The sequence below is a fragment of the Syzygium oleosum genome, unplaced genomic scaffold (genome assembly GCF_021117445.2).
Source record: "Syzygium oleosum isolate NSW1041296 unplaced genomic scaffold, Sole_v2.1 Sole_v2.02, whole genome shotgun sequence".
Lineage (NCBI taxonomy): Eukaryota > Viridiplantae > Streptophyta > Magnoliopsida > Myrtales > Myrtaceae > Syzygium > Syzygium oleosum.
In genome coordinates, this window is record NW_026607486.1 from 15,806,105 (window position 1) to 15,831,991 (window position 25,887).

At 43.3% G+C, this 25,887-nt stretch overlaps 3 protein-coding genes across 3 annotated transcripts; 2 read left to right on the forward strand and 1 right to left on the reverse strand.

The window, feature by feature from the left end:
- Positions 1 to 8,974: 8,974 nt before the first annotated feature.
- LOC115670447 (zinc finger protein GIS3) lies at positions 8,975 to 10,061 on the forward strand. The gene has a single exon (XM_030591730.2). It carries the CDS (start codon positions 9,149 to 9,151, stop codon positions 9,884 to 9,886), a length of 738 nt encoding a protein of 245 aa, XP_030447590.2. The 5' UTR covers positions 8,975 to 9,148; the 3' UTR covers positions 9,887 to 10,061.
- Positions 10,062 to 19,255: 9,194 nt separating this feature from the next.
- LOC115671473 (uncharacterized) lies at positions 19,256 to 20,243 on the reverse strand. The gene has a single exon (XM_030593047.2). It carries the CDS (start codon positions 20,180 to 20,182, stop codon positions 19,490 to 19,492), a length of 693 nt encoding a protein of 230 aa, XP_030448907.1. The 5' UTR covers positions 20,183 to 20,243; the 3' UTR covers positions 19,256 to 19,489.
- A 2,394-nt stretch (positions 20,244 to 22,637) lies between these two features.
- Positions 22,638 to 24,507, forward strand: LOC115688107 (uncharacterized). Its single transcript, XM_030614201.2, has 3 exons — positions 22,638 to 23,588; positions 23,696 to 23,773; positions 24,118 to 24,507. Exons 1-3 carry the CDS (start codon positions 22,869 to 22,871, stop codon positions 24,121 to 24,123), a joined length of 804 nt encoding a protein of 267 aa, XP_030470061.1. The 5' UTR covers positions 22,638 to 22,868; the 3' UTR covers positions 24,124 to 24,507.
- Positions 24,508 to 25,887: the final 1,380 nt, after the last annotated feature.

Consider the following 25,887-nt stretch of genomic DNA (forward strand, 5'->3'; position numbering starts at 1 on the left):
TTCCCTCTTGAATTATAAAAAAAAGGGGATGTGTACCGAACAACTAATCCATATAAAGATATTTCATTCTTTCTTTGTTAAGCGCGAAAATCATTGCAGCTCTCCACTCGCAATATGATTTGTATTCCTTGTTGGACTGCAATTAACGTTACTATTACTAAAACAACCCCTAGAAACCTCCAATGATGAAGGGCTTAATTAGTTTATAAGTGTAGGGGCTAATCCTAATCTAGCGTCTAAATGAGGCCAACTGTATTGTACGGTGATCACCCATTAAGAAATCAAGGCAGGGCTTGTTCTACAACCCTCTCAACTGACTCGAACTCGAACTTCTATAGACCCCAAAAAACACAACCTCTGTCCGGACCCATGTTGAATGATGCTAACCCTAATCGTTTGTTTAATCAAGACCCCAATTTTAATCTTCTTGGATTCTCGCAAAGGTACCAATCCATGCAGAATTCTAGGACGCCGATTCAAACTGAAACTCTTGCTGATAAAATAATGATAATGATGATGATGATATAACAACAACGCTTATCCCATCATGTGTGACAGCAACTATTAAATGCTTCCACCACTCGTTTCTCTTAGTTTCATGGGACGAAACCCTCCACATGCAGAGGAATAAAAAGATCAGTTGTGTTCCATTAGGGCCAGTAGATTCCATCTGCTGGTTGCGCAGGGTGAGACTGGGGACACCATAGCCTTTAGGGTGTGGCAGCTGATTCGAAGGGCAAAGCCATTTGCCCTCTCCACGTGAAAGAGTCAAGACGGGGCAGTCAGTCGTTCATATTCTTCTCATTGCTTGCTCATTGCTTCCTCTTCGTGAGGCGAAAGAGGACGCAGGACTAGCCACGCAGGACTCTTGTGTGGAGTGAGTCACCGACATGGCAAGTGATCATCCCATTCGTGGTCAAAATTGACACCGCGAACAGGCTTATTGGCTTACACGTGTCGTGCACTTCCAAAGATCAGACTAGGCTGTGTTCGTTTGCGGAAAATATTTTTCCGGAAAATATTTTCCGCGTTTTCCGGTGTTCGGGGGCGGTGGGAAAACATTTTCCTTCCCCACCCCCAAATCCTTCATTGTTTTGAGGAAAATGATTTCCTCTTTTCACAAAGAGGAAATCATTTTCCCCCAAATTGAAGGCAAAATTGCCCATGGGAGGGAAAATATTTTCCGTGGGAGAGGAAGTTGATCGCCGGTCACCACCGTTGGCCGCCGGTCACCACCGTTGGCCGCCCGCCGCCACGGTGGCCAGCCCGCTGCCCCGATCGCCCGGCCGCCCCGCCGCCGCCGGTCGCCGCCGCCGCCCGAGGCGGTCGCCGGCCGCCGCCCTGGCTTGCCACCGCCACCGCACGGTTGCCGGCCGCCCCTTGCCCGTACCCGGTCGCGTCGCCGCCGCCGTCGGTGAAAAATATTTTCCGAAACTTTTTCATATTGGTCGCCGAACACCGGAAAATTATGTTCCGGGAAAATATTTTTCAGGAAAATGACTTCCGGAAAAATATTTTCCAAAATGAGAATATTTTCCGCCAAACGAACGGAGAGAGGGAAAATGGAACAGATAACGACACGCAGGATAAGGGACCTTACAAATTTGAGGGGGGTAAGTTTAAGATGTGAATTTATCATTCTAAAAGATAAACACGTTGGAGGTCGATAGAGTTGAGGGTCTAGGTTGATGTCACAAAGAAGAAACCTTTACCCTAACTTTACTAAGACTCTCTTTCTTCTCTTTGCCCTAGCCATCACGACTATCACACATAGTGGGATGTCGACTCGTCTTGGTCACGCCGCCTTTGGCAACTAAATTAACATGTTTATCGTGCATACGAGCTAATAAATATTTATAAACAAGTTAATGTATTGCATCATGTCGCGTGTCGACACTTGATAAGGTGACATGTTTGATAATCGTATCGATCGTGTCGTAATTTTAACACGACTTGGTACGAATTGTTAGCCCTACTTTTTTCGGCGCTGCCTATCTCTCCTCCATGAGTGTGGTGGTGAAGTTCTCGACAGTGATAGAGACACGATGATAGCAGTGCGAGAGGAGAGGAGGTGCTTGCTTTATTGTGGATTAGACATGATCTTTTGGGCAAAAGAGGGCAGCCCTCGCCCTTGCGGCCTCTGGCAAGGGCTGCCCTCGCTGGATATGGCGAGGGCTTGGGGGCCCTTTCCTCAGCAGGTGATGGCCTCGCAGAGGGCCGCGACCCTTGCCAATGGCCGACAAGGGCTCGTAGGCCCTCACCCAATGGGCAGCCACAATGCAAAAAAAGAACAAAAAAAATAATTAAAAAATTCAGATTTTTTTTTAAATTGTAAAACTATCCATATTAGTGTCAGCCATGCCACATAGGATAATCGGCATTCATATCGGCGATTTCCAAACAAAATTAGCCAGATAAACTCAATTGGTATGAATGTGAAAATTTTTATAATTAAATTGATCCAATTGAAAGATTTAGAATTGAATTGATATGAATGCAATAGGTTTAGAATTTCTTTTGGCACTTTCCCCATAGTTAAATCTCGCTACTAATACATGTTGAGTTCACATGGTGCCATGGTACTTGGGTGTAGATCAACCGTGATAAGACAAGCCCAACATAATAATATTTTTTGGTCAAGTTGTAAAAGGCCAATCAAGACTTGATCCCATTTTTCTAGACGACTATCTATGTTTAGCATTCTTAATGCATAATAGATCACCATCTCATATACAGTTCAAGTACCATAAACAATAAGACGAGATACCCCAACAACTCTCTCCAGCACTGTAGCATCATGACAGGAGTTTCATATGTTAATCCAAAATGGGGAGGAAGTGGCATAACGGTCCATCCGGTTTGGACGAACAGGAGTATGTTTATGGAGCCGTCTATGTGTCCGCTTTCTTGGCAAACCCAAGCACCTTTCTTCTGTCTCATTGATTGACCAGAGAGCCTTTCCTCACGTACTTGTTTCACGGGTGTTTCTATCCTCTCTCTTTTTCTTTATAGTCCAAAAAGCTATCTCGATGCGTTTTATTGGATTGGCATCATCTCTTAAAGACATCCTAGACTGAAATCTAGGGTTAGCTTCCTCTTAGATAATCATACATCAACTTCTTTTGGAGAGGGAGAGAGAGAGAGGGTCACTTCACTTGACTTAAAGCTAACTCCACCCAAAGCCCTACCAATCCATAATTCAATTTCTCGAAAAAATTTAAAGAAGTGGGGTAGTGTCATTTGGAGTACATGGAAGGGCTTGTTGTCACCCCCCAAGTTGCTTCCAATATCGATTAAATATTCCTTTTTTATATGAACATATCCCCTCGAAAGGGGATTTACTCTCCAACTTGAAAACTAAGTCTACTTGGGGCTCCCTTTCTCTTTTTAAACCCCTTTTTGGATCCTTCCAAAAGCAAATGGATCGCCCCAAAGAAACAAAAAAAGCTTTGATTAGAAAGCTAATGAAGTTGCAACACGTTAGGATTGTGTCTCATGTAATTTTCTCATCAACACGATCTTGCATGCCCTCATTGGCTGAAATTCCTTGATAAGCACAACTTGGTGGGCCGCCACCCACGATTCGGGCAATCTTCGGGACGATAATATCGGCATCCCTTCAATCAACAACGAAGGAGCAAAGCATAATCAACGTCCTTTAATAAAATGCGTATTAAACTTAGATGGTGGCAGCCATTACACCACCATAGGTTAAAATCTTAAACTAATGAAAGAGACCACTGCTGAGAGGACAGTTGTACGTGAACCAGCAAAGAGGGGGGAAAATGTTGATTGGACAATTCCATCATCACCAACACTTAGGGGAAAAAAGAAAAATTTTCACTTTCGATGTCGAGGAGGCTTCTCTAGTAGGTGGGGTCGATGCTGAAAGACTTTGCCACATGTGGTCCCTTTTGTTCCCAATGTGCGTGGGCCCGGAGTTATATACTTATAATCTTATAGTTGATGTTAATATATATGATATATTATATGTTGGATGGACCTTCACATGTGTTTTCCTACATCAGTGGATAAAATCTTGTGCCTATGTCCACCCTCCACATTCTGACAAATTGTAGCTCCTTTTGCCGTTTTTCTCGTCTCATATGTTATTGTCTACTATGTATGATTCCTACTTAGGTATCTACCTATGATCTAGATATGTAATATCTTAATTTGTCAGACCAAACTAACCCTATTTTCATAGATTTCATTAGATCCAGATGGGAGTTTTCTCAATTTTTCATGTGACCTCTTTATATGAGTTTGCACTATAGTTTAACATATCTTTTTGGTCAATGGTACAAATGGATTAATGCATAGATTTAAGTAATGTCCAAACCAAGTGCCTTAGCTACACTGGCATGTTGAGGCATCGGCCCCTTCTTTGGGTTTGAAATGAAGTGATTTACATGACTATTGTTTGTTAGCGTAAGATTCAAGCTCAGCAAAGGAAGAATAATGCCTCTAGCTCTAGGTGGAGAAGTTGAGAAATGACAAGTCTTGAATTCATGCTCCACATTATGTTGCGGTAAAAAGTACTAGAAAGGATGTACTTTCAAGCTAGTTTGAGTAACTATTTCAAATTGTGATGTCTTCAATTGTAAAAAATCTGCCCTTTTAATCTTGCGAAAAGGGTCATATCTTGGTTAGAGGGAATTTTCTCTAAAACCTAATCTCGTTTTAGAGTTACAAATAAAACTATACTACTTTTGAAAAATCTACGATTTCCAAGATCCTAACATCTCTCTGTTTTCCTCGTAATTGCAACCCCCATCCAGTCAAGCTCGTTTACTATCATCACCACCACCATCGACTCCTTCGACCATCACTATCGGAGGATCAATTTCCCCAAGCCAAAACGTTGTAACCACATAAATTTTATCGTACTTCCGTTACTAGGAGTCAGTATACATAAAGAAAAAAGAAACCCTAAAAAAATGGACGGACCCCGTGTGTGAATGAAAAAAGAAGTATTCCTCGGATTGTAGGGTAAAAAGCCCCCCTTCACACGTCACAAGGTCTCGATCTCCACGGATCCCAAACAAGCGACAAGACACCCCTTCTTCCTAAGAAGCACATGTGAACTAAAACTCAGCTCCAATGTTTGATGTTCACATCAACTCAGCAATCAATGTCAATTCGGTGGGTTTCTTTTTCCAGTGAATCCAGCTATGGAGTCCCCCCCATAGATAGTTAGGGCGCAGTGGCCCCCAACCTTGATCTCCAGCCTTGGCATGAGTGAGAAAGACCTAAAGAAATGATCACAAATCATTTGGACCCGCACAGCAAAGGAAACAAAGTGGGGTTAGGTTAAGCAAAAGACTTTCTTTTTCTCAGTACATCGAGACCCCCCATTTCACGTTTAACCCTAAATCAAAGTTGCTTTATGTCTCATGCATTGTGAAAAAGTGCATAGAAATCTTCGAAATTCCTTACGAGTGAGTCGTCTTTCAATTAATCATTCGAGTTTTCAAACTTTTTAAAATTATTTTAATCGATTGCTTTGGATGACTTTTCTTGTTGAAAAAAAACACATGGCCAAATTATTAATTGTGCCATGCGTGATTTTTGGGCGAGAAAAAACCCTAACAATACTTGATCGCATCATTTAAGAATATTACGTCGAGCCGATTGCTCGAAAAATTTTAAGGTAGTATGCAATCCGTGTGACAAATTTAGGACATTTAATGTGCCTATCGCTGCATCAAAGCAATAAGAATCATGGGTCCAATCTAAATTATGCTTGAATTGATTTGCCACATCTTTCTCACCTCCAGCTTTTACCGGGTTCTGAAGTTGATGTCAAAAGTTTTGTGAATTCTCTTCTATAATCATTTTACAGGCGTGGTGAGCAAAGTTAACTTCCGGGCACATATGATGTCGTGTGCATACATAGTTCGGTGAAACAATGTGTTCAACACAATCTGGACACCGAATATATGTTTAATCATGTCCTTTTTACATCAAGATCGCAGAATTTCATAACAAATTTAATAATGCACGAAAAGGGCGTCTAGAAATCATACCAAAACGGTGGCATGATGAACTAGATTGACTTTCCAATTTCCCAAGTGATACATAATGGTTCCATTTCTTGGTGGAGGAGGGGAATTCACTTGACAAGGGAAACTAATCATAGCAGCTTATGCGTTTATCCTCGAGCAATGATGATTAATCATCGAATCAAACGGTCGAAAAAGAGCGTAACCTTTCGAAAGCCAAAGGCGATCGATCCGATCATGGAGGATAAGATTTTCTTTTATGGGAAATTTTGACTATTTCCAAAAGTAGAGAGAGAAGATGGGGGGAAAGGAACACACATGAGAAAAGAAGAGAGGAGACAATGGTGGGTCATGCTCGATGGTTGAGATTAAGACTTTGGAACGGTGCATGATATACATAGAGAGCAGACATATGCCCCTCTCTTCCTTTGTTGATTTTTCTTTCGTTTTTGGCTTCCTTTTTTAAAACCCTAAGTGGAAGATTACACAAAGGCTAACCCCTCTTTTCTCTCTCTAGAAAGATTCGAGGAGATCTCCCCGAAAGAGAGCGAAGACTATATTAAAATCCATTTCAACGCCAATCACGCAAACATCCTAAACAACTACCCATCATCACCACGTAATGGCGGGCCAAAAACGAATAGTTTTTAAGCCTCAAACACCTGAAAACATTCAATTTTTATCACCCCTTTCAAAGGGAGAGAGAGAGAGAGAGTAATCAAACTCAAAGCTTCCCGTGTTGACTTCATTCCCAAAATTGCCATCACATTCATTGTCCTTTCTTCTTCTTCCTTAATTCTTTAGAGACATAATTCGTACTTCTTTTCGACATAATACAGACGGGCGACCCAGTTTCCGCACATCGAATAAACCTCTGCCCACAAAGCGACGGGCCGCGAGTGAAAAAAAAAATGATGTGATTTTAAACACGGAAAATTGCCGTTTTCAAAATTGAAAATTTGACCAATCGGACCGTGAGTTTTGAGATTTGAAAACATTATGGATTTAAAGAAGAGGGAAGAGAGGAAAAGGGCAGAGATGCCACTGGGGTGATGTGAAACACGAGTATCTGGTGCTGGATGCGGGGGGCGAACACGATGGTGACACGTGGGGCCAGGAGCGAGCGATCTTACGAGGACCGACGGTGATAGATCTCATGGGTAAAGCTTAGTTGCAAGAACTGGACACCATCAAAGCTCTTTGCATGCATGGATGTCTTTGACTTTTCTCCCCATGACACCAGGAAACAAAGACTCATGGGGTGGTGCTGTCGGCTCCTAAATCCGTGCCACGTGTCCCATTATCATTGGGGGAGAGAGAGAGAGAGAGAGAGAGAGAGAGGTGCTTTAGAAAAGTTTTGTGCACATCCATCCTTGCATTGGCTATTATGCACTATTATGAAGTCTTTAGTGTCAATAACACTTGATTGCCAATTAAAAAAATATGAACTAAATCAGAAGAGTTCTACGGATCCAACGCTTTGCAATCTTGGATATACTTGCTTTTTCAAGTCTTTGACGTGCAGAAATTGAACGTGGGATTTTCCCAACCAAAAAAGGAGAGGGAAAGTACCGATTTGCCCGTGAAGTGGATGCGAAATGTCAATCTATTCCCGCTACCCGATTTTTATGTCGACACGCCCTTCCGATCAACCAAAACTTGTTCGATTCGCTCCAATCATTTAGCATTGTCTAAAGTTCGCACATGTGGGATTGGAGCAACGTGGTCTTTCAAATTTGTCCTTAAACTTGACCAGGATTGGAACGAAAGAAAATTGGATCCAATGGAGAAAATTTCGAGATCCTTTTTTTGTATTCTATTTCGGGGGTCAAATTAGAAATTTCTCCCAATTGTATTGCCTGTTATTTTGGTTTGCTGATAGAGGGGGAAAAGATTTAAGAATCTTCACTAGAGATAGACAATAGCCAAAAGAACCAACCCAAGCTATTAGGTTAACTTCATCTGTCTTTGGAGACACCTTGCTCCTAAAGACAACATAAGCTAAAGCATGCGTAGTGATTGCATGGGAAGAAATCTGCCAACTATAATATGTGAGCAAAAACAACTCCCTATAATTAATTTCATGAAACCCTAAAACTTTAGAATGAGCCATGATACATGTATTAGCATATCTTGCGAAACTTTTTTTACCAAGTCACGCGTCGACTTTCAAAATACAAGCCTATACTGGTTACGTTACTCATCGTCCACTTGGAACGCTGGGTCTATTTTGCATGTATCAACAGCATAGGCTCGTGCAGTCGGAACCCGACATTTTTGGCAGCAAACCGAAGCCGATCGAGAGGGAGACGAGGGAGGAGAGAGGGGCCATCGGGTTGTTGAAACAGTGACCGATCGATCTTTCGACTATTAATCCAATTTGGTCAAGCCAATTAATTTCAGCGCGCGTAACCGACGCTCACATGCATCACATTCTCTCACTCACCCCCAATAAATTAGACCACAACAAGCCGCTACGAGCCAAAAGAATCAAAAGCCGAACGCATAAACTAATCGCGAAACCATTCGATCTCCGAGGGATTGAACGAGTAAACAAAAGAGATGGAATCCACGATTGATCTCGAGGAGGCGAACCTCAATACTATAAACTCCAAGCATATATTAAGATTCGGGTATTTAAATCGGCATAATAGATAACGTGTGGTATTCTTACCAAATGTTAATTATGGCTCATTTCTCTAAACGTCTACTCATATAGTTCTTCAGGGGCATTTCGGCAATTAAGGAGACTTTGCCGGGACAATTTGCAAATTCTTTATAGTTTTTTTTAATTTTTCGTGGGTGGCCCCGAGAGAGTGCCCCCTTTTTATTTATTTATTTTTTGGGGCCGCGTTCGTCACATCACTCCCACTCTCTGTTCTCATCTTCCTCCTCCTCGGGATGTCTTCCTGCTTCAACTAATCATCTCTCTCTCTCTCTCTCTCTCTCTATCTCCAAAGCTTTCTCTCTCTATCTCTAAAGCTTGTACTGTGTTCTGCGATATTAATATGAAAACCCTTTTGAAGCTGTATAAATACCCTAACACATGCAACTACTCTCTTACACTCAAACTCTCTAGCTGATACCATTACACCCACTGCTTCTCTCTCTGTCTCTGTCTCTCTCTTTCTCTCAACTCAGACATGGCGGAATTGGATTATTGCCAGCCCAAAAGTAGCCCCAACGCCGCCGCCACGCGCTTAAAGCTCTTCGGCTTCCACGTCGCCGATGAGGAGGACTCGGCCGTCAGCGACCCCATTACCATCAGCGCTAACGGCGGCGGCGGCGGCGGCGGCCGCAAGGCCACGCCGTCGGGGTCGCCGGACGGCGGCGTCCCGGCGGCCGGCGGGGAGCGGAAGTACGAGTGCCAGTACTGCTGCAGGGAATTCGCCAACTCGCAGGCCCTGGGGGGCCACCAGAACGCGCACAAGAAGGAGCGGCAGCAGCTCAAACGCGCCCAGCTGCACGCCAGCCGGAACGCCGCCGTGTCGTCGCTCGTCCGGAACCCCATCATCTCGGCCTTCGCGCCGCCGCCGCACCTGCTGGCCGCCGTGGGGCCGGTGGTGGTGACGGCGGGGGCGCCCACCTCCCCATCCTGGGTTTACGTCCCGCGTGCCGCCCCGCCCTTCCAAGTGTCGCACGGCTGCGTGTTCGCGAGCGGCCAGGGCGCGGGCGGGAGATCGGCGGGCGGTCTGGTGCCGTACGGCGTAGGCGTAGGGGACCCGTCGGGGCAGCAGGTCCAGAATCAGGTCAATGGGAGGGCGGTCCTCGACGGGCTTTCATTGAGCAAGTTTTCAAAAGGAAGTGGTGGGGGTGGGCCTGGTTTTGATGACGCTTTGGGGCTTGACCTGCATCTGAGCCTGGCTCCGGCCGCACCGTGACCGGAGGACACGGGTCCGCTCGGCTAGCTGCTCGGGATAAATTAGGGTTGAATCGTGTTGGGATAATCTAGAAGTGCTGATTCAAGTTCAGGTTCGGGTTCGGTTCGGATATAGGCAGATGGATCCTTTGTACATCTCTCTTTAAGGAATTAATTCGATTTATTATTTTTTTCTACTCTTCCCGTGATTGAGGTATTTCTCCCTCTGATCTTGCTTAAAGTGAAATTCCATGGATCAAGCTGTGTGTTTCAACTATTACATGCACCATCGATCTCGTGCTATGTTAGCACACAACATATTCTAATCCTGGTGCGGAGGTGATATTTTGGGTTTCCCACTTGACTTGGGTCCGTGAAAGAATCAAATGAAGAAAACATGTCTTCATTGAGCCTTGTCATGACGTCAAAAGGGGGAAACTTGCGGGCGCGAGTTTGGAAAGTCATGAGCTAAAGTGAAGCCTTAGCTTAGCTTTCAGATTGAAATTGAAATGACCCAAAGTTCGGAAAAGATTGTAGTTCTGTCTGGACAAAAGCGGGAAGCTAGTACAACACTGTGTTAAAGTAGTACTTCCACTTCCACACATGTTTTTGGGGTAAATTGAGGTAATTTGCTTCTACTCACTCCTAGATCTTGAAGTTGTGTTTTCTCTGCGATCTTTTCTTTCTTGTTTTGATTGACTGACAGATACGCATATAGAATTCTCCTCGGAGACGAAGGCAGAAACTTAAATCGATAGCGATGTCGAATTTTTTTTTTTTTTGTAATAACCTAATTAGTCTGAAATGGTCGGGCATGCCGGCTCTCGCTCGCTCCCTCAGTTAGTCACTCCTATAGTCCTCCCTACATATATTGAACGTGACCGCAAGCTAATTCTCGAATTAAAGTCAAAAGCTGCTAAAAGGTCAAGCTTGCCTCATCTAGCTTTGAAATAGCCAGTGCTGGTTCCTAAGATAAATCGATGAAACCCTAAATTTTGAGTTAAAACTAACGTGTGCTTTCATCTAAACATCAAGATGAAAGATGAAACATTCACTCCCTTGTCCTCATGGTCGACCAGCAGGAGCCTCTTGTGCTAATAAAAACTAAAACTATGATAAGTGGAGAGGAGAAATAAGGTGGATCTTTTGCATAAATGGGTTTGAATATCTATCTGGAAGGTGAGACATATTGTTTAGGTGCGAGAATTTGGGGTCTCAAGGGAACTCCAACTACCACTTTGATGATTAGCTGAGTGCCTCCCTGTCAGTGTCGCCCATCGACTTGACCAGGGCAAAACACCATGTGGGGCCGATCACATGCAGATCAATTCTCCTCTGCCTTTGACATTTTTAGATATAATAATTCTGCTTAACTAGTCAAATGCCTATGATCTTTCAGTATGTTTTATAATTGAGAGCTTAGGTTTCTTTGCCCAGTCCCTCCTTTGTTATTGTTAATCTATATAGAGAGAGAGTTTGTGTGTTTCTTGTCCAATCGCCTCATGGGTATTATTTACTCGAGTGAGAGAGAGAGAGACTGTTGAGGACAACATTCATGCTCGGTGTTTTTTATGCGACCAAGCACCAACCTCTAGAAAATATGTCGAATAGCTAGTATATTTAAAAAAAAAAGTGAATTTGTATCGACTAAATGTCCATAGCATATTCTAGGTTTTTCTTCATATCTCATATTGACGACACTCAATTGCGCTCTAACTTTTACTTATTCTTTTCGTATGGTAGCTCTCGAGAATCACATAGCCAAGTAGAGCAAATGGGAAAACCTTCTTCTACTTCATGGTTGTTAGGATCCTGATCCGGATCCCAAGATTTGAAGCTTAAGAAATGGTCTCAATCTTAAGTAGGATCTTAATTTGCTAGGATCTTTACAAGGTTCCTATCTCAAAAAAATAAAGTAAATCATAGGATCAATTAGATCCTACTGATATTACGGATTCAGTTTGGAGATCTTGCAATCATGAGATTTTTACACAATATTCACAATTAATAAATTTCATCTTAATATCCAATTTTTTGTAACAATGTTGCAATTTTCGGGATCCTACAATCTACGGTCCGATGTTACAATATGATCCTTTAAACACCCCCGTCGGTCCTAAGTTGGTATAAAGGAACAAAAACACAAGATTATGAACTCACCCTCAAATCATGATTAGTATTTCTAGGAAGTTCCTCACAAACTTTTGACAAAGAATTTCTTAAACGCCCACAAAGAAAGGGCAGGGACAAAAGAGAAAAAGGAAAGGATGAAGGGGTGTGGCACTGGCACACACTTAAAATGGAAGATTTGTTTTCGGTCCAAAAGGGTGCACAAAAGCGTTTATAATACATCAAGTCGGTTTGCTTTTGTGTTCTCCTCGTATGATCAAATCCCCTTGTGGGAATCTTCTCGGCTCTCTTGTTGGGGGGTCATCGATTGGGGGGACCGACCAACATATCTTATTGGCCGCAATCATCCAGTGGAGATCTAGATCAGCATCACCTTCCAACTTAGAAATGAAGTCATTGGAGATGCTTGTGTAGTTGTGTGGTGGTGATTCATATGATTATGCGGGATTGGCTGCTTTTTGGCTGTGTTTCTGCAGTTGGTTCTTTTCCCTAGGACTTTAAATTAGGGTTTGATGATCATTTTCACTTATTCTTTGTTTGATCCCTACGGAGAGAGGAGAAAAGAGAATCAAAGTAGGGTGGGGAGAGCACAATCGATGTGTTTTGAATAGGGTTGTGCACTCTTTGAGGGGAGGGAAAAGTTTATGATTGCTTTGGGAGCTTTCTTGACATGATCAGGAAAAAGGGTTTCACGAGAATGGAGAGCTCGTTTTGTGGTTGGTGAGACACAACTTTGGGCCGAAAAACTATGATCAAGAACTCGTTCATTCGCACAGCTTTTGCCTTGAACACAAGTTTCGCAGATGGGGTTGGGCCACCTAAGCTTTTTGCTTCATCAATCAAGTGCAGAATTGACCTTACTCAGAAATCCACTGTCTGACCTGCATGACTCTCTCTCTCTCTCTCTCTCACGCGCGCGCGCGCGCCTTGAACACAAACACAAACACAAACACCACACCCTTCTTATTTTGGTGGGAGAGGTATTAATATAAATTCATTCTTCAACTGAATACCTGTAATATAATCTTGACATGCTTCATGAGAGATATTATCTTTTAGGAATGGCGTCCCAAAGTCAATATTGAAAGTATTCTCAACAAACGGCAGTTGGCCGCCATGCGAATCTATATGTCCATACAAGAATCATCGGCACTCGACAAACATTTAATTGGAGATGATGACCATCCTTATTAGTACTTGTTTATCTCTGCAAATACAACCATAACAAAAATTCCCCCGTTCATTAACAATTTATCATCCGTTGTTGTTGTGATATTTTAATGTCATTGTAAAGTTATCGTTACTAGGTTTTGAACTAATCCTTTACATAATCTGTCATTGTCGAACATAAACAAAATCCATGGGAAGGGAAAGTTGTTGGCGTGGCCCGCAGTGGTCGAGCGAGCTAAAATAAAGCAACTAATACCATCCGTGCTTACTAAGTATTCTTAATTAATTACATGTATGTTCCTAAATGGTTCAGCTTGATTTCGTACAACAGGAGATAAGACAATGATACACTCTTCGCTTTGTATTTCTTTGAACCCAATCATACTTGATTGCTTCACTTCTAACTTCAAGCATTGGCCGGCCCCAGATGTCGCCACTTCCTTGGCCATTTGAATTTTGAAGTTCAGGAAGTCTGAATTTGACTGAGTTTGATCTGACCCAATCAATCAAACTCTGGAACTCATATTAGATGATGTTTAGCCTTAATGAACTCAACCGTTAAGGAAAATTGTCCAAAAAGTCTAAAATTTATTCCACTTTTGTCAATTCAATTCTAAACCTTTTAATTTTGTCAGTTGAATCATAAACATTTTCATAATTTATTAATTGAGTCAATCTGGTCAATATTGACCGGAAATCGTTAACGTGGACGTCGACCATCTTATGTGGCATGGCTGGTTTTATCGTGGAAAATTTTTAATAATAGTTTAATATTTTAAAGATTTTTTACTTTTCTTTTTTGTTTCCTTTTTCTACAGGTTGGCCTTACTTGGGCGGAGGATCAGCCTTGTTGGGCCTGCCTGGGCAAGGGTGAGCGCTGGTGAGGACTCCCGTTGCCAAATCTTGCGAGCGCTTCTCTCTCTTCTTCCTAGCCCTCTGCGTCGTTCCTCCCCCAGCACCCATGGACGACGCCATGTCAGCCAGAAATGACGGCGGCGGCGATGGTCGATTGTTGGTGGCTACTCTGATGTTGGAGGAGATGGAGAGGTTCACGTGAGAGCACTAGGATTGCGAGCAGTGCGAGGCGGAGTTTCAAAAAGAAAAGGAAGAAAATAAATAAACAAGAAAAAATTAGAAAAAAACTTAGAAAATTTATTAAAATATTATTAAGAATTATCTACATCAACATCGACCGTGCCACGTAAGACAACTGGTGTCCACGTTAGCGATTTTTGGCCAAAATTGATCAGATAAACTTAATTGGTAAAATTGAAAAGCTTAGAAATGAACTGATAAAAGTATAATAAGTTTACGACCTTTTGGATAATTTTCCTCTCAACCATAAGAGGAGTTATAAGCTTATGACAACATTCTACGGCCTTTAATTCTATAAGGTGAGCATTGGACTGCTATTGATATTGCTATTGCTCTGCTATTGCTACTGCACCCACGATTCCAAGAGAATCGCAGGAGTACACACAGCATCACTTTGAAGTTTCCATCATGGCCAGCAACTTTAACGCTTTGAAGAGGGACAGATGTGAAAGGCTGTACTACTGCCCAGCGTCCGAATGTGTACGCATCATATAAAGGCGCTTCCATTGTTTGAATGGAGGAATATCAATGGGAGTCGGATATGATTCTCGTTTGATAAAGAAGACCACCCGATCTTTCTTTCCTTGAGAAAGTCATCCGATTACTATCAAGTCTCAATCGTAGGTTCTTAACTCTCCAATGAGAATTCGATAGGAAAATTCATCTTCTCGCAATGTCACGATTCATATTCTGCAATGATTTCGTAAGAGATCAGAAACTTTCTCGTTATAACATCATACTTTATGAAATTCAATAAGAATTTAGATATACTTATAATATTATCGACCCAATTTATCAATTTTATTATCAACACATGTGTAGGCAACATTTTCACCGCTCATTATTTCTTTCACCAACCATAGAGATGCAAACCAAGTTTCACGGAGTAGGGTAGGGGAACCATGTACTTCAGCAATGGAGGAGGAGAACCCAGCTTTTGGAAAGAAAGACTTCCTCTTGCTGCGAAAATTACAGGACATTCGTGAGTGACTTCTTTCAAGACCCGACATCGATAATGGCTTGTACGATGTCTGCTAGTCCTGTATAAGACATACAAGGTCCCCTCTTTTCTGACCAATTGGACTTAAGCTCTGTACTGAAAATTTAAAGTAACGTAAACAAGACAGTTTGATTCCGGTACGACTCCCACAGTGCAAGACCCGCCCGCGAGTCATGGATGGACTCATGCATGCTTTATTGAGTTGACTCCCCCATGACACTTCAGGTATTGCAGCGATTAGTGTTTATGAAGAGGATAGATAGGGAGGCGCTTGGCTGCCTCCACCACATACTTGCTCTCTTCAATCCCGAATTGTACCATAGCCGCTGCCGCCACCCCACATGAACCACCACCATCGATGTAAAGTTGTGTCATTTATCGATGTAATGTTGTGTCGTTTCCTAAAGCCACAGAGAGAGAGAGAGACCTCGATGGAGATGGCTAGAGACAACAAGTTGTTGGCGGACCAGCAATTAAAACACATTATAAAACTTATTATCTCGTAAAAGATACTCAAAATATCAACTATCAAAACTTATGAAAGATGACATATAACACATTTGTCGCTAGGCTATCACAATATGTGTTAGTGGTTATTTGAGAAACTATTTTACTACTAACAGGAGTGCAAACACAATCGGAAATTGTAAATTTTAACTACATTGCATCCTACCAAAACCAATCATCACTTTATTATTCATCGCTTGATTTATGACTAAAGGAACTTTTCTATGTGATGGTCGATATAGATTTGGTTCATCGATTCAAGAAACCGATATATCCGAATCAATCACACCATTTTTGTAATTAAATTGCTCGATTGATCAATATACGACCAAAATCAATTGGACAAAGTAGGATACATGTACACTTTTTCTTGGGCCTAAGCCCAACACCAGGTCGCTCCCAGGAGACTTTGAACCGGTGACCTCTTGCCAAGAAAGCTGCCACTAGGCCCAATGGCCTTTGACGAAAATCCTTCTTCTTTCTTGATCAGAATGCTATTACACTACAAATAGAATTTTTATCAAATTGTTCAAGTTTTCCAATATTGAAATAGACATCACCTGATCACTATATATATATATAGTCGCGATAGATTCCAAAACCTTTTCCAAAGAACTATTTGGAAATTTTCCCAAGTGATTTGGACATTTTCTCAATGTTATATGTAACACTATCATGATGCATCCAATAACTGGTACTACTTTCTTTTAACATGGCGGGACCTTGAGCTATTTCAATTTCACGGATGAAAAAAGTCTCTGTTAGCAACTCTCCGTGAACTTTGGTTAAGTCCTCACTAAATAGTAAGAAGTCATATCGACACACTTTAAAATTGAAAAGAAACACACATTTCGAGAGGGTGACGTACTTGATATGGAATTTTTGTGCTTGCAAAGCACAATCAACGCCTTTTAACGAGGAGAATCACCTAGACTTCATGTCCACGCCACCATCAATGTCGATTTCGAAGAGACAATGAGCGCTTTTCTCACCGCATTATCGAAATCTGGTCCCGCTAGTTGCAAGTAAGTATCCATCCAGCTTCCGAATCTCTCAAGAACTTCCCGCCTGCAGAATCAATTAATTAACCAACGAATGTAAGCACATGTTGATACATTATTTGGTTTTTTAAGGAAGGCAATAGAGACTCCATTTAACTTAGGTTGATCCCGGCAAGGGCCACCCAATTCGATTGACTTTTGGATAAGAAGAAGGCAAGCTAATCTGCTTTGATCAAGGAAAAAGCCCAGTCAGGTACCAACTCGGTGCAGGCCACGTAAAGTTCCACTCATTCCCTCACTGTTCTTTGATCGACTTAGCCACACATCTTTTTTTAGAGAAGTGGTCAAGCGGCTAAGTAACTCTCTAAAGTTGTCTCTTGTATCACGTCAAGAGAAACGATATAGATAAGATCCTGGCTCGAAGAGTTTCATTGTCCATGGATAAAGGGGTGTGCTTTCCCTTTGAATGAGTAGATTTTGCAGCCCCTGTCTCCCTTTACTCATCGATGGATCCATTCTACAGTAGTTGAGATCAACCAAGATGAGCCAATAAGTCCATGTCTTGCTTTCTATCTCTGGTCTTGCCTTTTTATGCGATTTGTGTGAAATTGATGATTTAGTCCGTGCCTTAATCTTGGAATCCCAACTGACCAAGAGAGAGGACTAATGGTCTTCCAGCCTTCATCTGTTAAAATGGTAAGAAAGAGAATTGGGATAAGAACCATGAAGGAAATCTCGCCATAGAGTCTTGGTTGAGTGCCTTACAAAAGGGAGTCCATTAAATTAAGAGTAGAGCCAATTAGGGGTGGATTTGGAGTTCCCCTCCATCTCTGATATCCGCTTGTGTGTGTCCTTTGGGCTCCTTTTTACATACGACATTTTTTTACGATCTCAGCATCCTTCTGAAACACCCTCTATCTGAGACAACATGCTAGCTTATTGAAGTGGCGAGGCACCATTGATAGGAAGTCATTCTCACTGCCCAGCCCGGCCCTTCCATTGTGAAGCCAGTCAGAGTCTATTGTTTCTTGGTCCCTTTCTCTGCCCGGATGTTCAACCGAAGGATTTATGAAAAGAACACTACAAATTCCTAACCTATTAATCTTAATAAAATAGAAATATGGATTCTACTAGTAGACACGCTACGGTCTTCAGTATTCTAGTTTTCCCAAAGAGTGGGGAAAGTTGGAAGGAAGGGAATGAGCTAGAAGATGCTTGATATTTGCAAGGCAATTCAATTTCAATTGTCTTAAAAAGGTACAAAAAGGAGGGAACTTATTCTCCTATCTTCCAATGTTAATGGGCGAGTCGGGGGAGGTTGAATTAGCTTTGTGCCTTCATGGCTTTTGATTGCATGCGGTTGTATTTCTTTCATCTTGGTGCCTTTCTTATCAGTATGCCTAGCCCGTTGCTATAAAATCCAGTTCTATTGAATCTAGCTAGGGCAATTCGAACTTAGACAAAGCTTCATCTGAGAGGATTGGAGGAAGCTAGGAACTCACATGACATAAATTGAAACTATTCAAGGTTCGAAAGAGGAAGAAATAGTTCGGCTGTTTAAAGGCATCAAGTCTCGAGAACCCATCAACCAATGGCCTTTATCACTTCCATCCTCAGACTATATGAAATAGCTGCTTCTTCTCGAACAGCATATTAAACTCTAACCTAATATCGACAGCAATTAGTAATTGAGCACTTACAAAATCTTTTACACCAGATACTCTCACGATAAGAGCTCCTTCTATAACCACTTCCGTTAGAATTCAATCTCTAACATTAAGTCGGTCGCTTGCCATTTAGATGTGTCAAATGATTAATTATCCATCTGCTTTGGAACTTCAAACAAAGGCTTTCCTCTTACAGTGAGGACTTCCCGCTAATGACTAACTGGTGCCTTAACTTAACTGAAAGAGATCCTCAATGGATATCTCTATGGACAAAGCAATACTATAGTACCAACGGCAGTTTTTGAAAATGAGATAGTTGATGTGAGATCGGATCTACTTGTAAGCGCGTGATTTGTAATCTCCCTTCTTGTACATATATGATCAATGAATTGAGTTGGGACGATGCAATTGACCCTACCCACCTTGAATTAAACACAGCGATCGCAATTTATCATGCGACCAAGAAGCATCAATACGAGAAAGTAACTCATTGAGATATGTCATTAGCTACCAATTCGGAGGGTGGCTAGAGCCCAAGGGTCCTATAAACTTGAGAAAGCCCATTCACTTGATAGGTAAGTCCATATGTGATTTCGTTGTCAAAAGCCCATTCATCACGAGTTGCCCTCCCGGAGTGATTTAACATCATAGAAAGTAACTAATCTATTTATTTTGGAAATATGCATCACTAGGTTAGGGAACGACTTTCCTTCTACTTTTTGTTCCCATGCCTTTCCCACTTATTCAAGTGCTTGTACTTTTAATGTGTGGAATCAAGTTTTTCTACTTTCACAAACTTTCTCCAATTGACACAAAAGATGAGAAGGAAAAGACCCAAAACTGACAATTTTCTGATATCCCCGAACAATCTTAACCCGGAAGAAAAAAGAATCAAAAGAATGCATAAACACCCCTCCCCCGCAATCTCTCTAAAAAAAAAAAGATCCTGCGGAGAGCAGAGAACAAGAAAACAGATTCACATGACGCGAGAGATACGACGATCTTTCGCCGTCGCAATGCTGCAAGATGCGATGAACCTTGGGATCGTTCCGCGTCTAAAGGGAGAGCCGCCTCTGCATCCTCATCTCTTCGTAGAATCTCCTGATGAACATCTCCGCTCTCAGATCGACCGAATCCCCGCCGCTTTCCTCCTCCTCCTCCTCCTCCTCCTCCTCCTCCTCGAGCGCGTCACTGGCCGGCTCGGCGGCGAATGTCCCCGCAGCAGCGAAGAAACGGTCTTCCTCCTCCCAACCTGAGGACGACCTCCCCCCACTCCCCAGGCAGCTGCACAGGACCAGGAGCGACCGGACGTCTTCCTTGAAGCTCCTCCTCCTCCCCTTCAGCTTTAGCTTCTTCCTGCAGTAGCGGTGGATGAGCGGGGTCCTGGAGGGAGAGAACTCGTACTCCCGGAGGAACCGGTAGTTGCCCAAGCTATCGAATCTGCTCGGCCTCGCGGATCTCCTGAGCAGAGCCAGGCACGGGACGACGATGACGGGCTTGCTCATCTTGGCCAGGTAGGCGGATCTCCTGAGAAAGCTGGACACTTTCTTGAGGACGAGGAGCCTCTTTCTGGGGATCGTCGCCGCGGCGGGACTCCCTGCCATGGGCGCTCTTTCTGGCTGCGGGAAAAGGGCTGGTGGCGAGCTTGTCGGTGTATCGAGTGAGTCGAGGCACGAGGTTCGAGCCTTAAAAGGGATGATGATGTTGATGTTGATGATGATGGTGATGGTGATGATGGGGATCATCATCGCGAGTGGGGGACTGCAGGAGGAGCCATTGCCGAGCTGTAAAGAAGGCTTTTCTCTGGTGGTCGGTTTGCCGAGTTTTGGAGTTTCATTACGTGTAAAAGGGAATCGAGTCGCAGGTAGCCGTTGGAATCTCCCCCCCTTCCCTGGGTACGGAAGACAAAAAAACTCTCACGTTGCCGCGGTGGGGGGGCCCGGTCCCCCCCCACGTGCGCCCTCCGATTGGGATGGGACCCGCGCGGGTCCCGCCTGATCCGACGGCTCTCGCGAACTCGGTTCACTGCGCCCGGGTGCACGTGATAATGGCCCTGGTTTTCCTTCGTGAGTTTTACTTAGTTCATCTGGTCTGGATGTTGATTTCTTTGATCCCAATTTCCTGAGACAGAAGACAAACGGAATTAATTAAAATGAGAAAATGAAAAAAGATATGGTCGTTTGAAAATCATTAGATCTTGACAAGATTTAACCCTAATTCCAACATAGCCAGAAGGAGAGAGAAATCCATTGTCCAAAACATAACCGCGCCAAAATAAGTAACATTTTTTTTTTGGTCGCTAAAATAAGTAACATTTGACCCAAACCAAAATAAGTAACATTTGATCCAAAAAAACTATGGATTACTCGGGGCATTGTCTAAATTAAAACATTGAGCCTCTTTAAATTGAAGGGATTCAAAATGATAAAAAAAAAACATGAAGACCGTAACTTTTTTTTTTATAATTAATTCTGGAATCATATATTATTATTATACAAGGACAATAGTTACAATAAAAAAAGACACGTGTCTTTAACCTGTCAATTGTAAATCCATGATATGGATTAAGTTTACCTTTCTTTCTTTCATTGAAAACTAACGAAAAATCATTTGGGCATCTGCCGATAAACATGCAAAAACAACATCATACGATCTTTTTCCATGTACACATGCCGATAAAAACACTACAAATAGTTGGAAGAGGAAGGTCCGAGATAGATGACGAAAGGTATTATTCCTTAAAAGTCATTATTGTTAGAAAGTCCAACTCAAAAAGTTAAATTAATAGCTGGAGGGAGACTACACACATATAATGAGCATACATATTGATATTTTAATACCCCTCTCACGTGTAAGCCAGATTAGAAATGGCACGTGAAATTTGACGAACATGGTGATTGCACATGCAATATAAATCAGGGCACAACTTGACTCTAATACCATGTTAGAAAGTCTAACCAAAAGCTTAAATAGATAAGTGAAGGGAGACCACATACATATAATGAGCATATAAACTCCACAATCAAGCAATATAGGATGCCTTAACAACAATTATAGGAGGTCGTTGCTTTCAATATCTAATTTTTTGAAAAGACAGCATGAAAATGTCATTATCTCGAAAAAACTGGAATGTGCATAGTTTGTTGAAAAGATTGAAATCTAGCTGCAATGCGGTAAGATAAATTTGAAATAAAAAGTATTTTAATGAGCATCAATGGTAACAACATATTTTTTGATTGGTTCGTTTATCAATAAGATGCTTGCATTATCAGAGTTGCCAAAAATAGCAATCGGAGTGTATCATTGGGAAAAAAAAAATACCGTATGATCCGTGGACAATATAGCAACCCGGGCCTCACGTAATTAGTGCTTGAGATAATATTGATCGGGCTGTCGAAAATAGCAATCGGAGTGTATAGCTGGAAAAAAATCTCTCATGGTCTAGGACAATATGGCAACCTCGGCTTCACATAATTAATTCTTGGGATAATATCGAGCGAGTCGTCGAAAATGGCAATCGGAGTGCATCGATGGAAAAAAATCTCACAAGGTCTACGGGCAATACAGCAACCTCGGCCTCACATAATTAATGCTCGGGATAATATTGACCGATTCGTCGAAAATGGCAATCGGAGTGCATCGATGGAAAAAAATCTCAGAAGGTCCGCGAACAGTATAGCAACCTTAGCCTCACATAATTAATGCTTGGGATAATATTGACCGAGCCGTCGAAAACGGCAATCATAGTGCATCATTGGAAAAAAATCTCATATGGTGTACAGGCAATTTAGCAACTGCGGTCTCACATAATCAATACATAAGATAAGATCGGTCGAACTGTCGAAAACAGCAATCGAAGCGCATCGATGGAAAGAAATCTGGCAGGGTCTATAGATAATGTAGCAACTCGAGTCCCATACAATTAATCTCGCACAAGAAACAAAACAAAACAAAAAAAAGAAGAAATTACCATCGATTTTACAGATTTCGTTAGAGGAAGGAATTAGTTGCTCTATTTTCTTCGCCTTTTTTTTCTTTTTTTTTTTGGGAATACTATTCAAAACATGCTGCATTTTGAGGGGTGGGGCCCCCCCTTGATCGGACGGCTCACGTTGGCGATCTCATCCTCGAAAGACCAGATCCTAACGCCTCTCCTTCTCTACGTATGACCAAGTTGTCGCTCCCTCGCTCCTCGTATAAAAGGCCGAGGCTTTCCCGGCCAAATTGCTCGTGCGGGAGAGACTTCCATTGTCGCTCTGAAACTTTCGAAAAAAATTTTCCCGAGAAAAAAAACACTGACCGAGAAACCGGAGATCAAGAGCGGTTCGTTTCGCCTGCTCGGGGGGAGCTGCTTCGTCCTCCTCCTCTTGCTCTGCGAGATTCTCGGGGGTCCTGTCCTCCTCGTGCTGCGGGCGGCGGGCGGCGGCGGCGGCGATGGTGAGCGCGAGGCTGAAGGAGCGGGAGCGCGCGCGGGGCTCCGCCGCGATGGGCTCCTCCGGGGGGCCGAAGCAGCTCCACAATTTCGCGCTGCCGTGCCTCAAGTGGAGCAACCAGAAGCACCTGCGGTGCGTGAAGGTGGGCAGCCCCGGCACGAGCGTCCCGGACGACGGCGGCGGCGGCGGCGGCCGATCCCTCAAGGTCGCGATCAGGCGGCGGATCGGATCGGACGCCGAGGACGCGGGCGAGGCACGGGAGCTGGGCGGTAGGCCGGGGGTGGTCGTCCTCGGGCCTCGAGGCGGCGGCGGCGGCGGCGGGGACGGGGTGGGAGGGCGGAGAGAGAAGAGGAGGTTGAGCGATGAGCTCTGGGGGGAGAGGGAGGAAGATTCCGGTGTTCTGGCCGAGAATAAGGAAGTGTCGGAGGCGCAGGTGGCTGTGCCGTGGAATCTGAGGACGAGGAGGCCGGGTTATAAGGGTCCGACCTTCGTGTATGGAGGAGCGAAATTCGGTGATTCACCGACCAGGAGCGAGGAGGTTGATGTTGGTGGTGGTGGTGGTGGTTATGGTAGCGGCAATGGTGGGAAGAACGAGGAGAGAGACGAGTTCGCGGTGCCGCTCAAGAGGAAGGAAATCGAGGCGGATTTCATGGCGATGACCGGACATCGGCCCCCGCGTAGGCCGAAGAAGAGAAACAGGGCAGTGCAGAAGAATTTGGATGTGAGTGGATGTTTTGGATCGTTTTGCTTGCTTGATAATTTGAACTGCATTCTGTTCTCCTCTTCCTTCTAATTGCCATGTGAAGCTGCTTCTGTTGTTTACCGCAGACTCTTTTTCCTGGATTGTGGTTGACGGAAGTGACAGCTGATGCGTACAAAGTCGAAGAGGTTCCTGAATATCCAGAGGTAATTTGCCCTGTCTTCCCATCCTGATGAGCCGAACGAGAACTAAAATGATGAATCTTTCTCTGCTTGCCTCGATTTTCCGAGAAAACTGAGCCGATGTTTGACTTTGGCTTAGCTGTGATCAGGGGTTGTTTCTTCCTTCCTTTCTTGTTATTTGTCAGTTTCCAGATTCAACTGTTTCCCTTGTCTCCTCTCGGAATTCTCAACTAGGAAATGGACAATTCTGTTCTATTGAGTTGTACAATCAGCTCCATTTGAGCAATTCCGGAAAAGAATTGATTGGTTATCTGAAAAATCGGTCATTTTGAGAAATCTAACTTCATCTATGGGTTCTTCTCTTGCAGAAGTAGCAAAGGGAGTGGGCACCTTTAATGGAACTCCAAATGGCTTCCTTTTGGCTCTCTGCGAATTGGGTAGATGGTGGAACCGTGGAAGGGTCCTTTTCCTCCTTGCTTGTCACCGGCGATTAGTTGCTTAGAAGTGCTGGTTTAGGTTGATAATTAGTTATATATCGATATCTCTCTCGATCTCAATAAGCCTCTTTCTTATAAATATGGGCGATTGGCCAAAACTGCGAGGGTGCTGTGGATAATTGAGTATTGGATGTTTCATTTTGGTTTCGATCATTGCAAGTGTTTATCATCAAAATTTGATGTGAATATCATTTAGCTAATGACAGTGAGCAATTCAAGCATTATTTGGCGCTCCCTAGTTGAGCGAACTATTTGCGTTCATTTTCTCTCGCTTTCTTCTATGATATTGTCTCATCGAATCCGCAATAATTGGACAAGTAGTGGCCTTCTGGGAGGAGAAATTAACAGGAACGATTTGGTGTGAGGGATGCATGTCTATCGAGTGGAACATCTGTTCATTGAAGAACTTAAGCCGGTTCTTTTAGCTTCTTGCAGTTCTTGGCCCTCGAGGGGTCCGACAGTGAAATTCCAGCAAACCTGCACGTTCTGGTGAAATGATGACTTCTTCGATAGATAGTGGCTGTACTTTTCTTGGTTGGGAAGGAGGACTTGTCCAAGTCTAGCACTCTCGAAACGACCGAAGTCTGATATGTCATCTACTTGGTCCAACTGCTAAACTGCCGGTGCTGCTTGCCTGTCTATGCTCGTTTTCCCATCATCCTTTAGACTTCGTACAGCAAGAGCTCATCATTGATCTTGCAGGTCATCTTTCACTTCGGTAAAGAGAATGTCTACCTAATCCTGCATCCACACATTGTTTTCGGCACAAACAGTTTGCTTCTTTATCGTAGGCTTTATTCGCCATATGTTGCTTCTTCTACATGCAATTGCAAGCGCAAGCTGGGTATGTGGAAGCCTAATTCAGGTTTTGGCTGATCATGAAGATGATCATTACTGTAAAATATAGCTATCGAATAAGTCAGCAAAGATTACCGAGATGCTGGAACTCATTCTTCCATGTCTGCATGAGCCTTTGTGTTATCGGTCATCGGGGTCTGTAAATGGCGGACCAGTAGATGAATGATGCATTGACGGCCGGGTTCTGGACACGGCAAGGGTATCCTTCATGTCAGGGGAGTCCTCTCCGGGCTCTAATCTCTTTCTTCGGAACGACGATCTTCGGAAAGGAAGAGTTTCCTTAAGAGAGATTTAGAGTCCAGGGATGATGTTTTCCAATACTTGTGGTTTAGATGATTCGATACTTCTCATGTGCCGAAAAATGGCGCGACCGACCGACCTTTGTCCGGTTATCTCGAGCATCAACGCAGGATGTCACAAGCTTAGACATAACAGTTTGTTTCGACGGGTCAATCTATGGATGGCTAGCTCTGGTGCAAAAGGGGGAATTTGATGGAAAGTGACTGTTTTTGTCCTTGCCACGGTCCCGATTGGCTGGGGCTCGCTGAGCTTTTGGGCAATCTTCTCCTATCTCGGAATTTTTAAGGTACCATCCCTCCCTCGACCCTTTTCTTTTTCACGGCTAGTTTATAATTGGTCACGGTGACTCGTCGTGATATCGTAAGTCAATTTTACGACGCGTTACGACATTTTTGCACTTAAATACAAGTGCGGCAGGCAGTGATGTTGATGCCAGAATTGGCCCCTTATGTTCAAGGTAGGCACAAGTTCCCTTGCGTTCCT

What these genes read in the sequence shown, in the direction of transcription:
- LOC115671473 (XM_030593047.2), bottom strand. Translation starts at nt 20,182, where the DNA reads ATGATGATCCCCATCATCACCATCACCATCATCATCAACATCAACATC.
- LOC115670447 (XM_030591730.2), top strand. Translation starts at nt 9,149, where the DNA reads ATGGCGGAATTGGATTATTGCCAGCCCAAAAGTAGCCCCAACGCCGCC.
- LOC115688107 (XM_030614201.2), top strand. Translation starts at nt 22,869, where the DNA reads ATGGTGAGCGCGAGGCTGAAGGAGCGGGAGCGCGCGCGGGGCTCCGCC. An exon ending in CAGTGCAGAAGAATTTGGAT is followed by an intron (nt 23,589 to 23,695) that starts GTGAGTGGATGT and finishes TGTTTACCGCAG; the next exon opens with ACTCTTTTTCCTGGATTGTG.